Genomic DNA, 17542 nt, shown 5'->3' with positions numbered 1-17542 from the left:
AAAGTGGCACAAGTATTATAGGTCAGCACACATACTATCTTCACTGTCCCCCAAGGTAAAAATGCTCAAAATTGAAGGTGCTGGGTTGGTGTGGTAACAGCTCCAGGGAAAGGTAAGCACCCGGTAGGGGTCACACACTATGGACACCTCACAGCGGTCAGAAGCAATGAACCAGGTTTATCATATTGAGTGAGTGAAAAGGAAACTGAGGGGCCATAGCACAGTATCATGTAATTCAGTTAAGTGTAAATTAAAAACATACCTCATTTCCCAGGATACAGATTTAAAATGCGTCAAACACAAGAGGGTAGGCACTTGTGCAAGGATTTAGAAAACAGGGTGAAGGAGCAAAACTGAAGTCAGGGAACCCTCACTGTGGAGGGTAATGGACTGGTGTACAGAGGAAATAGAATTAACTCAAATGCACACCCAGTTTAAAGACAAGGCATGTCTCTCACCAACGAGGGCCGGTGAACACATGCTAAGGACAAACATGGTCTCCTGGCATCCCTACACCCACTACTCAGAACATTGCTCTGACCAGAACACAGGCCATTCGGTCAACCAGAGACTTTGGGCATTTACTTTATGCTGGGGACTGAATGAGTGATGGGTCCTCTAGCAAATTTAACCCAAACCTGTGAGGTAGTAAACACCCCATTTTACAGATTGAAAAACCAAGTCAATTTTCTAGGCACAAAGGTAGCTCAATGGATTTGAATGTTTCTTCACCCCCAGGTAACTTGTTTCTAAAATGAGATGTAAACACTACATTTATTTCCTTCCTGAACTAACTGCTCAAATAAAAGCAGCACTGGATACTGAGTGCACAGCCCTGTCATTCTTGTGTTCGTATTTAGAAATGAAGAGCCTGTACAGCAAGCCACTGACATGCTCTTTGCCTGAATTTAATGAACGAGCCAGACTTTCACCACCTCATGAGCCACAGTACATTCAAATGGTTCCAGTGCCATAATCTGCTAAGGCCTTCTTCTGAAAGTTAAACTTTGGAACAGACAAGTCACTAGTGAGTTTCCCATATTATTCTGTCAGCCATAAATCTGATAAAGGCTAAGGAAATAGACACTTCCCAGCAGTAGTGCAAGTCCTGAGTCCAGTAGACACTTTGTGAAACATAAACCTTTAAACTCTGACCAGAAATAATATTCAAGAGCCAATATGATTCTGCCTTTTATTATTAGGTCAGAACAGATAAAGTACAGAGAGAAGTAGCAGCAAAAGGACTGTCATACAATCAGCTTCTGCTGGTTCTCAGGCAAGGACCCCTGTGCAGGAGACGATGTCTCAATCCACAGCAGACCCTTAGAACATCACTTGGGCCCTAAAGTGCATCTGCTTGGTGGCATTGTTCTTCATTCCCGTCTTCAGCAGCCATTTTGACTTCATCCTCTGGACATACTCCATGTCCCGTTTGTTCATAAGAGCTGCTCCTGTGGTTGGAAAGGAGATAAGAATGAAGCAAATGTCTGTTGTGATCAGAGAAAACCCAATCTTTGCAGAGAATCTCAAACTTAGTTTGGGGTTCTTATATTTAAAGAAAAGTTGCTAACTTGGGATCTCCATGCAGTGGGCCAGGGGTTTATGTATACCCTCAGTCGCCTCAGACTGAGTCACAGTCTCCTGCACAGGTGTCCTCCTTGCCTGAGAACCAGAGGAAGCCGATTGGATGACAGAGCCTTCCTGCTGCTACTTTTCCCTATACTTCATCTGTTCTGACCTAAAGATAAAAGCTCACAGGTGGCCACAGTAAAGGAAACCGAGTGTATATAAACACAGTGGCCTTGAAATTGGATTTTGGTTGGACATAGCTTTCCAGACCATTAAAAAAGAGCTCTCCTCTTATCATCTCCACAGTCCTCTAGTGGATTGATGTTTTCCCAGAAGAGCTAAGGACAGAGCTCATACAGCAGACACATCATAATACCCTTAAATAATTTCATAATGATGATGCATCAAAGACCAACAATTTCAGTGGCCTGCTTTATTGCTTGACTCAGTATTACTAAGTTTTCAATGGGAAAGTTACATAAAGGAGTGATGGCTAGTCTTAATTATGCACATATACTATAGCACTCATGCATTATGATAATCAACCCGCACAACTCTACAAGGTAGGTCCTATTATTATCATCACCATTTCATAAATGAGAAAAAGGAGGTGTAAGTGAATTAAATTACTCATGCTCATCATATAAGAACCTACAAGTACATCAGATAGGACTCTACTTTTGCCACAAAGATACTACTTAGTTCTTCTGTGTAATCTCCAGGGTTTTTTCAACCTTTGGTGATTACTAAATACTTTTTTGGTAATTATTATCTTCTGAAAAAGTTAATGGTGTTGATGCAGTTTTAGAAAGTTACAGGAATATGAAGTTTTTAAGTCACAGAACTTGGGGTTTATTGCATAACCAAACCAGGTGGTAAAGGGAGCCAAAGAGCCAAGAGGCTAAGTTTCCCCTCGAGAGGATCCGCAAAGACGACATAAATGGAAGCGACCTCTCCCCAGCCCTGCTGTAAAACGAGTGCATGGGCTGGTCTGTGGCTGTCCACACCGACATACCTGTGCTGCCAGTCCATCCCAGGGCTCTGTACTGCTGGAGGACCCGGCCCACGGCCTTCTGGTTCTTGGCAACTGTCACAGCTCTTGACAAGCCAAATCGCTGTTTGTAGTATCTCATCAAGGAGCGATGGCCCACTCTGGCACCTGTTTTTCAGAGGAGCAATATTTAAACATTGAGGTGGATAGTTTTCCAAGACACAGCTATAAAGCGAGGGCTTTCCAAATCAGATTCTACAGGGTTTCAAGGTGGAAAATGGGCGTGCCGGAGGAGACAGTGCTCTAGTTGTTGAAAAAATATGAAGCAGCATATTGAAAAATGAAAGAAAACAAAAAAGCAGTGAGATTTTTTTAGAGAATGGAAATTTTTAACTGAAGCATTCAGTATCTTGTATTTATGTACAATATTCCTACCTAGAAATTCACATAGCAATACTAATACAGATAATAGGACCCTAGGAGATGGGGGATTTTAACTTTTTTTTTTATATAGAAGATTGAGCACAGAGAACAGTCTTGATGTTTAGGCCTACAAGCCACAGTTGGGCTAGAACAGAAATCAACCCACCTTTCCTTTGCTTAAATTCTCTACAGCAGTGGTTCTTAGACAGGGGCGACTTTACCTTAGGACACTTGGCAACGATTGGACATATTTTTGGTTGTTATAGCTAGAGAGTAGATAAGGCATCTAGTGGACAGAAGTCAGGGATATAGCTAAACATCCTGCAATGCACAGGATAACCCTCCGCATCAAAGAATTATCTGGCCCAAAATGTCAATAGTGCCTGGGTTGAGAAACACTGCCCTATTGCTTTCTTTTTTTTTTTTTTTACAGCGGAGAAGCTCCGAGGCTTGGCCTCCTGGGCAGTGTTCTTCCCCAAGCCTTGCACTTGGGAGTTGGCGGTGATAATGAACAGAGTTCATGATCATCTTGGACACATCCTTTTGGTAAGAAGGCCAACCAGATATCAAGATCTCAGCCTTGCCTTCAGGGTCCCACTGATTATAATGAGAAGCAGGGTCTGTGACACACACTCAACGTGCGGAATGTGCTCTTCACCGGGGCCAAGGATCGCTTCCGCCAGCCACGCCTCGAGGTGAAGTGTCTTCAGACTCTTGAGGTACTCAGTGTGGAACCAGCAGGGCTGCTTCGTGATGTCACTCAGCACCTGGAATGGCGCCCCTCCCCGCTGCTCCAGTTGCACGAGCTTCGGAAAGCGCTTGGGGGTGGCCATGCTGCGGTGGGCCACGCAGAGTGCTGGTGTAGATGCAGATGGTTCTGGTTCCGCCCTATTGCTCTCTAAATGATGGAAATTACCTGGTGAACTAGGATTTTAAAAGATGATTAAGTTGAATTCTCTCTATAGCTTTTGCCTATTTAGAAGGATCTGGTAAGATTATGAAATCATGCTTTCAGAAGTGAATTTCTATAGACTATCTGGTTCTTTACAGGAAAAGTGTGCCGACCCCTATATTTTAGCTTCACAGCAGGTGAAAGGGAAGGGGGCAGGCCTCTGTGAAGACTAACTCCTGACTCCATCAGGGCAGAGGCTCTCAAAACGTGATCCTGTGCCAATGGCATCAGCATCACCTGGGAGCTTACTCAATACAAGTTGTGTTTTCACAAGAATATTAATTAGCAAATAAGCAAACACCTTCCAGACAGATATAAATGTGTAGAAATTTAACAACAGCATATACAAAAGATAAAAAATAGATACTCCTGCTGAAAATAAGTAAAAGATATATGGCTAGGTAGACCCATGTGGACAACTTCCAGGAAAGTTTGACACCTACATATATAAAGCCATTTCTTTCATAATCCTGTGTAGAAAGATACTGTAAGGATACTATACGTAAAGGATACTATAAGTATGGCACACACTTATATTTGCTTTTAAGACCTCGATCTTTAATTTACATGAAAAATTCTGTCAGGTCTATTATTTTAGTCCCTCTACCTGGGAAGCTACCAGAAAATTATTATTATTATTATTATTTTTTGCTACACAGGAATGGAAAAACAATTACTTCCAGACTCAAGGGATGACAAAAGGAAACATCTAAATCAAAGACAATACGGTCTTTAAATACCGATAAGGATAGAAACATGTTTCCGAACCTAACTGTTCAGGCAGCTTAAGAGTTAACGAAGCCCCTAGACCACAAAAAAATAAGTGAGATGCAGCTGATGGATATGAACTCAACTTAAATGGAGACTCTAGCAGGAAACCTAGCATTGCTCATTGTGATTTTCTATTTGTAATGTTAGGTCGGAATGCTCCAGGTTTGTAATGATGACTTCCTCAAAATCATTAAATGATAATGTTGGTCATTAGGATATAAGTCAATATATTTATATTCTTTTTTTTATATTTATATTCTTAATCAACATTTGGAAATACATTTTTATTGAAGTTTGCCTTTTAAAAACATCCTTGAAAGGGTTTCATTTCCAACAGCTAGCAGAATGAATAAAAACATGCAGTGTTTAGAGCCACCCTGCCCTGTGTCAATGACAGTGAGCACCTGACCTTAAGCACCAAGTATAACATGCTGAGAACAGCTCAATTTGAAGGCCTCATCAAGGAAAATTATTTTTAGAACATACTGACTGCTCAATATATAGCAGATGGGTTATGTCTGAGTTATGGTGAAGTCACAATCTGTCCATCTATCCATCACCACAGCAATAACCACTTACAAAACTGTCCACTCCTGCCTAACAAGTAGCCCAACAACCAGGGACATTAGATTGTGGGGGGGAAAGTATCTCCAACAGTAATTTTCTTAAGATTATCTAGTTACCTCTTGTGGACCCACCAACAGTTTCATCTGGCTAGTCAGCAGTTCACTAGATATGTTTTTCATAGCAACTTACTCCACAGAAACTGAAGAGCAAAGACCTCAAGCAGAGGAGACAAACCAGTTTTCAGAATTATGCCCACAGTGCCCTCTACTGGCTGCTCTTTGTCACAGCTACTTGATCTGCAGGAACCACATTACTGGCATTAAGAATATTGTTCCCCACAGTACAAGACAGAATCCAAATTCTAAACTTCTCCCTACAACAGAAACAAGCTGGTCGCTGTCCATCAGATACACCCATGTCAGACTACCATTTGGAAGTCTGAGCAATATAAGGAAACAGGAATCAGTTCAAAAAGTAAGAGTAAGGTCAAGATTAACAAGAAAAACTTAGATTGGGCCCAAAGAGTTGATCAATAGAACAAGTCTACAAATTTGAAAAGAAAAGAAATGCCTGACAAAGCATTCTGACCAGACAAAGAAGCGAGCAAAAACAGCGATCCAATTTAAACAAAACAGCCAACACAGAGCTCACTGGCAACCTTTAGAGAGTACCACAAACCTGAGAATACAAATATGCATTTTAAGTTTTATGTTCTTTTCCCATCAATACGGAAAAGAATGGGTGAAAACATGCAGCTCCAATAGTCTCGCTGGCATTAAGCTATTTATTTATTTTTTATTTTTATTTTTTTAATATATATATTTTTATTGATTTCAGAGAGGAAGGAAGAGGGAGAGAGAGATAGAAACATCAATGATGAGAGAATCATGGATCGGCTGCCTCCTGCATGCCCCAACTGGGGGATCAGCCTGCAACCCGGGCATGTGCCCTTGACTGGAATTGAACCTGGGATCCTTCAGTCCGCAGGCTGACATTCTATCCACTTAGCCAAACCAGCCAGGCTAAGCTATTTATTTTTGACAAATGCACATACCAGATGGTAGAATCAGCTCCATGGTTTCATCATCATAATCCAAGGTCTTTTCTGAGGGCAACTCCTCGGTCTCATCAGGCTCCTCCCTTTCCTTATGATCTGGGTAGCTACTCCTGGAAACAGTGAAAGGTATTAATAAATAGATTAATACCTCAAATTTAACTAAAGACATAAACTGCATTTGCAAATGTGGCAAATCCATAAGCTACCCAAAAGGTACAGAGTTGTAGGGTTTATAGACAGAAAACAACTTTTTAACATTTTCTGTGAAGTAAAAGTGCACAAATGACTTATGAACTCAAAACAGATCATAGAACTAACTAGAAAGCACAAAACTATAAAACTCCTAGAAGATAACACAGGAAAAATCTAGGTAACTTGGGGTTTTGTGATGACTTTTAGGTATCACAACAAAGGCATGATCTATGAAGGAAAAAAATTTGATAAACTGGACTACATTAAAATTAAAAACATCTATTCTGTGAAAAGAAAATGTCAAGAGAATTAAAATATAAGCCACAGACAAAAGAAAATATTTTCAGAAGATACATCTGAAAAAATACTGTTACCCAAAATATTTTTTTAAAAAAACATTTAAAACTCAACAATAAGAAAACAAACACCCAATTAAAAAATGGGCCAAAGATCCTACAGACACCTCACTAAGAGGATATACAGCTGGCAAATAAGCGTGTAAAAAGATGTGCCAAATCATATTATCAGGGAAGTGAAAATTCAAACAATGAGAAGCTTAAATTTGGCCACAATCCAAATGTTGACAATACCAATGTTGATGAGATTGTGGAGCAACAGAAATTCTCATTCATTGCTGGGGGGAATGAAAAATGGTATGGTATAGCCACTTTGGAAGACAGCTTGGCAGCTTTTTACAAAACTACTGGCATATGGTAATTCACTGACATACGGTAATTCTCTACCATATGGTCCAGAAATCTTGCTACTTGGTATATCTGCAAAAGAGCTAAAAACTACTGTCAACACAAAAATCTACACATGGATATTTTTAGCAGCTTTATTCATAATTGCTAAAACTTGGAAGTAACTAAAATGTCCTTCATTAGGTGAATGGATAAACTGTGGTACATCCAGACAATGGAATACTATTCAAGACCAAAAAGAAATGAGCTGTCAAGCCATAAAGACATGGAGGAACCTTAAATGCCTATTAGTAAGTGAAACAAGCCGGTCTGAAAAGGCTACTGAATAATTCAAACTACATGAAGTTATGGAAATAGCAAATCTATGGAGTACGTAAAGATCAGTGGTTTCCAGGGTTAGGGGTAGAGGAAGGGAACATACAGGATTTTTTGGGCAATGAAACTACTCTGCATGATACTATAATGGTGGATATCTGTCATCATACATCTGTTCAGTGTAGAATACCAGAGTGAACTCTAATGAAAACTATGGACTTGAATAATGATGAGTCAGTGTAGGTTCATCAATTTTAACAAATGTACAATAAGTGGAAGATGTTGATAACCAGGGAGGCCATGCACGTGTGGGGGCAGGAGGTATATGGAAAATCTCTGTACCTGCTGCTCAGTTTTGCTATGAACCTAAAACTGTACTAAAAAAAACAATGAGCAAATTACCTATAATTGAATTTTTTTACCTATTTGTTTCTCCCTAGGAAGGTAGCCAGAGAGGGAGAGAATGTAGAGCTGGAAATGCAGCTCTCATCAATTTAACCATCTCCATATATAAAAGGCTAGGTGACCAACCATCCATCCTATGACGTGCACTGGCAATTTAAAAATAAACGCTGACTCACGCATGCACAATACATATAAAGCTCTCACTGGTGCCAATCACACACGTGTGTTTTGATCTGTCATTGTCGATCTTGAATTTGGTTGACACTTCTATATAGAGAAAGGGTGAATAGCGATATTAAATTTTTTCTTCTAATTAATTTCCTTTCAATGTGCACCAGGCCACTAGTATTATAACTATGTATGGTGTCTGATAGGTACTAGACTTATTGGGGTAATCACTTTCTAAGTTATATAAATGTCTAATCACTATGTTGCACACCTGAAACTAATATAATATTGTATGTCAACAGTAATTGAAAAAAGATTTTCTTTAAATTCTAGAACAAAGCTGTCCAACAGACATCTACCATAGATTCAGTGCATAGTATATCGATTATACAAGTTTCTGGTAAAGGGTGAGCCACCTATGGGATCATCTCACCATCAAATGCACACGACTGGCCTATTTCAGCAACCGCCTCAACCCCCTTAGGAGACAGCTTGAGCCTGAAGGACTCTCAGGGAAACCAAAACCTAATTCCTGTGCTTCTGTTCATAAGGTTAACTGGCAAAGCTGAACACCTGATCATTAAACCACCAAAAGCCTCTGAGTTTTCAAGTCAAACAAATTTCAGTTTGGGGCCTGAGAACTTCTCTTTATCATATGTATGTGTTTAACTTTGTTACACTCAGTTTCTTACCTACAAAACAAGAGCGAATAACCTGCCATATAGAGATGTTGTAAGAGTTATAAAGACTATATTGTATGGTGCCAGACACATATCAGGCACTGGCACTTCTAATACCACTTCAATGCAAAGACAATGACTTCACTTTGCTTCACATTACAAACCACAGACCTACCTAAAGTCATAGAAGTCTGCAAATTCCAAAGCAGCATCACCATCTGTGAAGAGCTTACAGTGGCTTTTGTCATTCATGTGTGCTTGCACAGCTTCCGTGGAGTAAAAGGACTTCCCTTTCTCATTGCACCATAAGCAAATCTTCCCAACACCAACTTTCTCTCCTGACAAAATAATTTGAGGGGGGAAAATATGAAAAAAAAAAGCTTTTGTGGCCAGATGCAATCTCACCATGTATCTGCACAACTCAAAAAAAAAAACAACATGCACCAAATTTCTGATTTTCACAAACTAAACAAGTACTAGTAATTAAATCAAAGATTGATGAAAAACATAAAACTAATGTTTTCTTAAGACCTGCCCCCCCAATTATGTGCTATTTCCTTGTTAAAAGGAAAGCTATTGTACTCACCCAAATACTGAATCAGTCCCTTCAGGTCAGAAAGATATTCTATATCAGGAATAAAGAAGCTATGGATTTTAGTCATATGAGCCACATTCTTCATAAGGGAGCTTGAATGATGGGAACAAAATAAGCAGTCCTTTATAGAGATGGCACCAGGAGGAGCGCCTCCCCCCGCCTCCTCCTCCTGTGCATCCTGCTCCTCCAACTCGTCCATCGAATCAGCATCTTCACCTTCCATTTCTTCATCAGAATCAATATCTTCCCAATCTTCAAGCCAGAGGTTTGAAAAACAAGGTTAGTTTCAGAAAAGTGGTGACCACAATGTAAGAAACCACACAAATATACAAGCATGAGGTGGTAGTGCTGACTTACCTCCCAGGACAACTCCTCTTTCAAGATCTCAATTTTAACTATTCCTTTACCACAGACCAATTTGTGAGGCTAAGAAATACCTTAACCTTTCTTTTCCAGCCCACAGTAAACTCCTTGAAGGAGTCTTTGGGTCTTCCCTGTGTCTCTACGTACACATACAATCGGTGTTAACAGGATGTGTGAGGAAGGAAAGAAGGAATAAATAACTCAAAGTCAAGGGGCCAGGTTGCTGGCTCCAGCTCCTCATTTCAGGTTAGCTAGCTGGTTTTGAACCTCTCATTTTATTGCGTCAATCAACTAAATTAAGTGCAAATCCATCGTAACTAGAAACCCAAGAGAATTTTGTCCTTCTATGCAAAAGCCTCCTCATTCACAACAGAGAAGCCATCAATCCGTTCAGCAGGAGTTTATTAGGGACATATTTTTTTCCCCCAGGGAAGGTTTCAGGCCCTGAATCCACAACAGTGAACGAAACAGACCGCTCCCCGCGGGGCTCATGGACAGACAAGCGACTTCAGAAAGCATCGAAACCGCTCCCATCACTTTCATTGAAAGACGCCCCCACGCCCCCTCCGCCCAACCAATTTGGAAACCGCCCCCCCACCCCCGCGCCCCACCACACACACCCCGGGCCCTCACCGTCTCCATCCAGGTCCCCCTCCTCACTCTCTTCCTCGCCCTGCTGCTTTGCCAGCTTCTTCGCCTGCCGCTCAAACCACTGTAACCGGGGAGGTTTCTCGGCCGGGTCTCGGTCGTCTGCCGCCCGTCCTCCTTCGGCCACCGCCCCGGGACCCCCGGACTCCTTCCTAGGCGCTGGCGGGGCCTTCTTGGGAGACGGCTGGGCCTTGATGACCTGCTGGATGGCCGCGTTCATGGCGTCCTTGTCAACACTGTCCCCGCCCAGCCCTTTCTCCAAGTTCTTTTCATTCATCATCTCCACCCTGCGGTTCACCGCCTTCCTCTCCAGCTCCACGTGCCGCCGGGACTTGAGGTGGTTTTCGTAGGCGTTCAAGCAGGCGAACTTCTTGCTGCAGACGGTGCAGTAGGTGGCCGTGCCCTGGCTCTCCTGCTCCGCCACGGCCCGCTGCGCCCGCACGCGCTCCTGGAAGCCCTCGGCGGTGACGGGGGCCATGTCGGCCACCTTCCGCTTCAGGTTGTAGCGGTGCCAATCCGTCTTGTAGTGGGCCCGCTGCAGCTCGGGGTCGTCGAACGCCACCCGGCAGGTGATGCAGGTGTATGTCGCCATCCCCAGGCGGGAAATAAGAGGCGACAGAGGCAGAAACCGAGCGATCGGCGACCCGACCCCCTTCGACGCGCTCAAACCTTAACTCGCCTCACTGTCCGCGAAGAGGTGGCGTGAGCACCGACTTCCCCGACTGTATCTGAGGGGAAAGATGCGACAGAAAGGAAGTTATTCCGGGATGGACAGGAAGTCCCGCCTATCGACCGGGCCCCTTCCAATGAGAAGCCAGGAAGGCGAGAGATGCCATTGGCTAACGGAGCCACGCCCAGTCGCTGAGGCGGGCGTTGATTGGACCAGCCTGGTGTTGATTGTAGGCGCAGAGGTGTGTTTTGATTGAGTCCACGGAGGTGGGTGGTGATCCTAAGCCTCCGAGACCTAGACCTTCCTTTATTTACTTTCCCTTGTGGTTTGAGAGAGGTGTGACGTGGTTCAGGCAAACGCTGGACGGCAGGGAGAGTGGGGCGCCCTGGGCGGCTCCCGGGCCTGGGAGGACCCCAAGGGTGGTCCTGTGTCCACGCGACGGTCCGGGCTTTTAGGAGGATCGCGCGGGCCGCCCCTGCCGCCTGGTGAATCGGTGCCACGAAAGCGAGGTGTCCGCCCACCCGAGCTCTCGCCGGCTCGGCTGGAGTCCAGTGAGGGACACTGGACACTCAGACCCGAGGCTGAGGGAATTCACAGGAAAAACCGGAGAGTCCAGGCCTGAGCCCGGTGTCTAGGGCGAACCTTCAAGGGAAGTCCTGAATGAAAACATACCAGCTAGGAATAAAGAGCCAGCCAAGTCCCTGCCCAGCAGAAATCTAATCCAAGCCACACACGCCATCTTAAATCGAGTAGTAGCCACGATTTTAAAAAGCAAAAAGAAAGAGGTTAAGATGGATATATTTTAGTTAACCCAGTAGTATATCTACAATATTATCATTTTCAACATGTAATCGTCCAAAAGATTTAATGAAATTTTACATTCGTGTGTTGGTACTACATTTGGAACTCGAGTGTCTTGTACAATGAACAGCACATCTCCATTCGGACTAGCCGCATTTCATGTGCTCAGTTAACATCTATGGCCTCAGATGTAGCCTCGCAGTTTATAGGAAACATGGATGTTAAAGACTTAGAGAGTTCTTAGACTCATCTGCACAGCCTAACTGAACCAGTCATCACCGTTACGACTGAACCCTACATCTTCAGAATCCAAGTGGCTCTTAGCAACAAAGAAGATAAGAGATGTTTTTAAAAATCTAGATCAAGGCAACGATGCCCGTGTTACTCAGAACCCTCCAGGGGCTTCCCTTGATTCAGAATAAAATTCAAGCCATGTTTCTACTATGATCTGAACTTTTGTGCCCCACCCCCCATCCGCAAATTCATATGTCAAAAGAAAACCTAATGCCCAAGTTGGTGGTGTAGGGGGGAGTTGGGGGAGGGGAGGTCTTCAGGAGGTGAGTAGTTCATGAGGGCAGAGCCCTCATGATAGGGTTAGTGCTTTTTTCAAAGATATCCAGGAGAGGATACAATAAGAATCTGTGACAAGGAAGAGGTCCCTCACCAGACCATGCTGGCACCCTGATCATGGACTTCCAGCTTCCAGAACTGTGAGAAATAAATTTATTGTTTATAAGGCACCCAGCCTATGGCATTTTGTTATAGCAGCTTGAATAGACTAAGCTACTTTTTGTTCTAGGAGGCCCTATATGATCTGCCACCACCCTGACCCCCTACCTCTGACCTCCTGCCACACCACCTTTCCCACTCAGCTCACTTCTCTTCAGTCATACTGAAACTGTTGCTGTTCTTCTAACAAGGCTAAGCCAACATCTTTTGTTGGTACTAAGTCTTAGAAATCCTTTAAGTTCTGCTTGGAACATTATTTTACTAGATTACTTCCTTCAAGGTTTCTGCCCAAATACCTTTACAAGAGAGGTCTATCCATACCCTTTTATCAAATACTAGAGGCCCAGTGCACGAAATTCGTGCATGGGGGGGGGGGGGGGTGTGGTGTCCCTCAGGCCAGCCTGCACCCTCTCCAATCTGGGACCCCTCAAGGGATGTCTGACTGCCCGTTTAGGCCCGATCCCACCAGGATCGGGCCTAAACAGGCAGTTGGACATCCCTCTCACAATTCAGGACTGCTGGCTCCCAACTGCTCGCCTGCCTGCCTTCCTGATTGTCCCTAACCACTTCTGCCTGCCAGCCTGATCACCCCTAAACACTCCCCTGCCAGCCTGATTGATGCCTAACTGCTCCCCTGCCAGCCTGTTTGCCCCTAACTGCCCTCCCCTGCAGGCCTGGTCACCCCCAACTGCTCTCCCGTGCAGGCCTGGGTCCCCCCCAACTGCCCTTCCCTGCAGGCATGGTTGCCCCCAACTTCCCTCCTCTGCCAGCCTGGTCACCCCTAACTGCCCTCCTTTGCAGGCTTGATCACCCCCAACTGCCCTCCCTTGCAGGCCTGTTCCCTCTCAACTGCCCTCCCCTGCTGGCCTGATTGCCCACAACTGCCCTCCCTTGCAGGCCTGGTCCCTCTCAACTGCCCTCCCCTGCTGGCCTGATTGCCCACAACTGCCCTCCCTTGCAGGCCTGGTCCCTCCCAACTTCCCTCCTCTGCTGGCCATCTTGTGGTGGCCATCTTGTGTCCACATGGGGGCAGCCATCTTTGACCACATGGGGGCAGCCATCTTGTGTGTTGGAGTGATGGTCAATTTGCACATTACTCTTTTATTAGTTAGGACTAGAGGCCTGGTGCATGAAATTCGTGCACTTGGGGGAGGGGAGAGGTCCCCCAGCCTGGCCTGTGCCCTCTCACAGTGCAGGAGCCCCATGATAGATCACCCCAAAGAGGTAGGCCTTGCCCACCCATTCAGGGCTCCTTGATGGATTGCCCCAAAGAGGTAGGCCGGGGCTGGGGGTCCCGCCTCCATGCTGTGTGGGGCCACAGGACCCCCAGGCCTTGTTGTGCCCCACCTCCGCGGTGCACGTGAAGTGTCAAGTCCCCGCCCACCCGTGCCCGCCCGCTGCACACGCAGCCTCCTGGTGATGGATTGTGGAATTGTGACAGCATGAGGGCATCACGGCATGAGGGCATGACGATCACCTAGGCTATTGTTAGTGTAGATAGTGCCTACCCCCAACTCTCAAGCATAACTTTTCTCTATAGCACTGTATTAGTTATTTATTACTCTATGAAATTACCCCAAAATTTAGCAGTTTAAAACAATAAACTTTGATTAACTGAGCTTCTGTAAATCAGGAATGTGGGTGGCTTAGGATGTCAAAAAATTATAGTGAACATGTGGGCCAGGGCTGAAGTCATGTGAAGGTTTCACTGTGGCTGAAGGGCACCCTGAAAGATGGCTTGTTTACAGGCTGATAGCAAGAGGTTTGGGTTCCTCACTGAGCTGAGTGTCCTCATAACATGGCAATTGGCTTCCTCCAAAGAGAGCAAAGTGGAAGCCATAATGTCTTTTCTGACCTGGCCTGGGAAGTCACACAGTTATTTCCACAATGTGCTGTCACTGTCATGTGCTGTTTATTGATGGGGGAAAGTTCTGAAAAATACAAGTTAGGCAGTTTTGTTATGTGAACATCATAGAGTGCACACACTTACACAAATCTAGATGGTATGGCCTACTACACACCTAGACTGTGTGGTATAACCTGTTGCTGCTGGTTTACAAGCCTGTACAGCAGGTTCCTGTATAAAACAACACGAGACTAAATCAAGTACAAGAGTAAATGGGGGGGGGGGGGGGGAGAAATAAAAGGAAAAAAAATTTTAAAGAAAAAATGATACAACCAAGATGTGGTCAACAGGAGATGCATGAGGCTGGTGCTGGCAGAACACAGCATACTGTTTCACAGCAAACTTTTTTTATAATTAGAAAGAGTACACACCAATAAAAAGTATAGTAAACACAAAAACGAGTGGCATAGGCTTTTATTATATCAAGTATGTACTGTACGTACTGTATGTACTTTCTATATGACTGGCAGGTTTGCATCAGCGTCACCACAAACATGTGAGTAATGTGTTGTATGTCACTAGGTGATTATAATCTTATGGGACCACCCTCATATCTGTGGTCCATCATTGGCCAAAACGTGCTTATTGTGTACATGACTGTACTTATAAAGATCAACCTTATTTAATGTGGGAGGGATCTACAGGGCAGGAGTGGGGTGTTTTGGGGACCATTTTGGGAAATTGGCTACCACTAGCACTTGCTGTTTGACTGTTTCCCAGTTTTAGCATTGAAAGTCTAGTATCCCAGGACACCCCTCCATCTGGGCAAACCAGGATGGCATTATACTAGTAATTTCATCACCCACACTAGCCTATAAGCTCTGTTGAGATAGGGACACCTTTCATTGCTGTACACTACAGTTGTGCTAGAGCTATACAGAGACTGTTCAGTATTTTCAAATGATTTTTTTATAGTGCAAAATTAAGTCAGATTTTCCTAAACCATTGTTCCTTTTATGTCATTCCTTCTGATCAAGAATGGTTATTTTTGCCCATAGGCTGAAATGAAAATTCCTTTGCCTGGTTTTCAAAACCTTTCTCCCATTCTACCTATCTCCACTGTGTTTTTTCCATGCCACCAAGCAATTCTCCAACACCAACTGAGTGTCCTATATCTCAACTCACTCCGATCACTCTACTTGGAGATACCACCACACCCCACAGGTTCCCATGGCCCCCTTCTCAGGTCTGATTAATTTGTTAGAACAGCTCACAGAAGTCAGGAAACCACTTTACTTACTAGGTTACCAGTTTATTACAAAGGACAGTAAAGGATACAAATGGACAGCCAGATGAAGAGATACATGGAGTCATGTCTGGAAGGGTCCCAGACATAGAAGGTTTTGTCCCTGTGGAGTTTGGGGTGTCCTACACTGTTGGCAGAATATCTAGGTGCTTTCCAAAAGTCACCTCATTAACATAACAAAAGACACCTTTATAGCTCTCATCACTTAGGAAATTCCAAAGGTTTTAGGAGCTCTGTGCCAGGAATGTACATTTCTTATTATAAATCACATCACCTATCCTTTATGCTATTCAGCTAGTTCTAAAGGAAGAAAGCCCTACTTTCATTTTGGGATTTGTTATGAATGGTAAGAAATACACAATTAACTAATACCATAAAGATGGGGTCAAGCACAATGAAATATAAAGAAAGAGGCAGTGGGGTCTTTAGAATAGAGAAAGTTCATCAATTAGGGAGATCAGGAAAGTTTACATTAAGGAGTTGACCCATTCCAGATGGGTACTGAAAGAGGGGACTTCATCTGCAAGTAGAAAAAGAAGAAAAACGGTGGAAGAAGGAAAATAAGTGACATATTTAGAATATGTCCAGTTTGGGCGAAGCATAGGATACAGTGAAAGAAGGGAAAATAAGACTAGAGAGTACCAAATTATCATTGGGTAAAGTGTTGAACTCTGTAGAATTTTTTGCTCATTCTTCATTGGTAAACAGCAGGGAGGCAAAAGTGTCTGTTTATATGGGCATCAGGAATAGAACTGGGCCTCCAGTAGATCCAGCAGCAGGAGCTGGAAATGATTTGAAAAATACCAGAAAAGAGCGGGTCTGCAGCCTATAGCTCTTTGGTAAATGCAAGCCAAATGACTAAAGGACCTTTGAGTTAAATTTTCCACAGTACTATGTTAATGTGTCTAATCTCTGTTGTCAAATTATTAAAAAGGCTTATTACCAATTAATCATCCTACTGAAGAATTTAAACTGAGTCCGCCCATGACAAAAAAAAATTTAGACTTGAAAATGCCTTCTGGATACTGTGACATAGCCCTTCAGTTAGTTCACTTCATGACCGAAGTGCTGGTGTTCCGGTGCACACTGTAACAGTGACAGCACCATAACCAGTGGTTCCTTTCTAGGCTAGATGCTGCGATGTTGATTTTCGGTAATTAAAAAAGTTAATAAGGTCACCTTCAAGTCAGTTGGTATAGTAGTGATGACAATATTTGCTGGTTTCAGTTCACTACTTTTCACATTCCTATACTGCAGTGGCAATTGGGTTTCAATCGGAAAACTGTAAAGGAGACAGGGTTGGTTGAGGTTACCTTTCGGGGGGTAACAAATATAGAATATAAAATGAACATTTAATAAGTGGTTTACAATTTCTATGAATTCTGTGGTCATAAGAAAAAATGTTAAGTATTGTGATTTTCAGTAAACAATTCCCCCCACCCCATCCCATGTATCTCGCAGTTAAAGGGACCACAGGCTAGGAGCTTTGTGCCCCAGTTATATGCAAGCATGTGCTGTGTAACTGAGCAACTTATTTAACCCTGTCCTTCTGTAAAAACAAACAAAAAAACACCTCTTAATGGTAATCACAAAGATTACACACAATCCCAAGTGTCATTGTTTTCTGTGTATTAGGTCAAAGGTTGGCTAACTTCCTATAAAGGGCCAGATAGTAAATATTTTAGGCTTTGTAGCCCTATGTGCTCTGTCACAACTATTCATCTTTTCTGTTATAGCATGAATGCAGCCATAGGCAGTACATGAATGAGTGTGGCATGTTCTAATAAAAC

General features: G+C 43.6%; 1 protein-coding gene across 1 annotated transcript; it reads right to left on the bottom strand.

Annotated features, from left to right (window-relative positions):
• Window positions 1–1184: 1184 nt before the first annotated feature.
• Window positions 1185–11157, bottom strand: ZNF622 (zinc finger protein 622). Its single transcript, XM_079788609.1, has 6 exons — window positions 10386–11157; window positions 9381–9641; window positions 8970–9132; window positions 6328–6440; window positions 2585–2728; window positions 1185–1451 (listed from the first exon to the last, which is right to left on the bottom strand). The coding sequence occupies exons 1-6, from the start codon at window positions 10990–10992 to the stop codon at window positions 1324–1326; spliced, it is 1416 nt and encodes a 471-aa protein (XP_079644735.1). The 5' UTR covers window positions 10993–11157; the 3' UTR covers window positions 1185–1323.
• Window positions 11158–17542: the final 6385 nt, after the last annotated feature.

Source organism: Cnephaeus nilssonii (genome assembly GCF_951640355.1).
Source record: "Cnephaeus nilssonii genome assembly, chromosome: 2".
NCBI classification, from domain to species: Eukaryota; Metazoa; Chordata; class Mammalia; order Chiroptera; family Vespertilionidae; genus Cnephaeus; species Cnephaeus nilssonii.
Note: the sequence above shows the minus strand (reverse complement) of the source record. Positions and strands in the feature narration are given on the sequence as shown.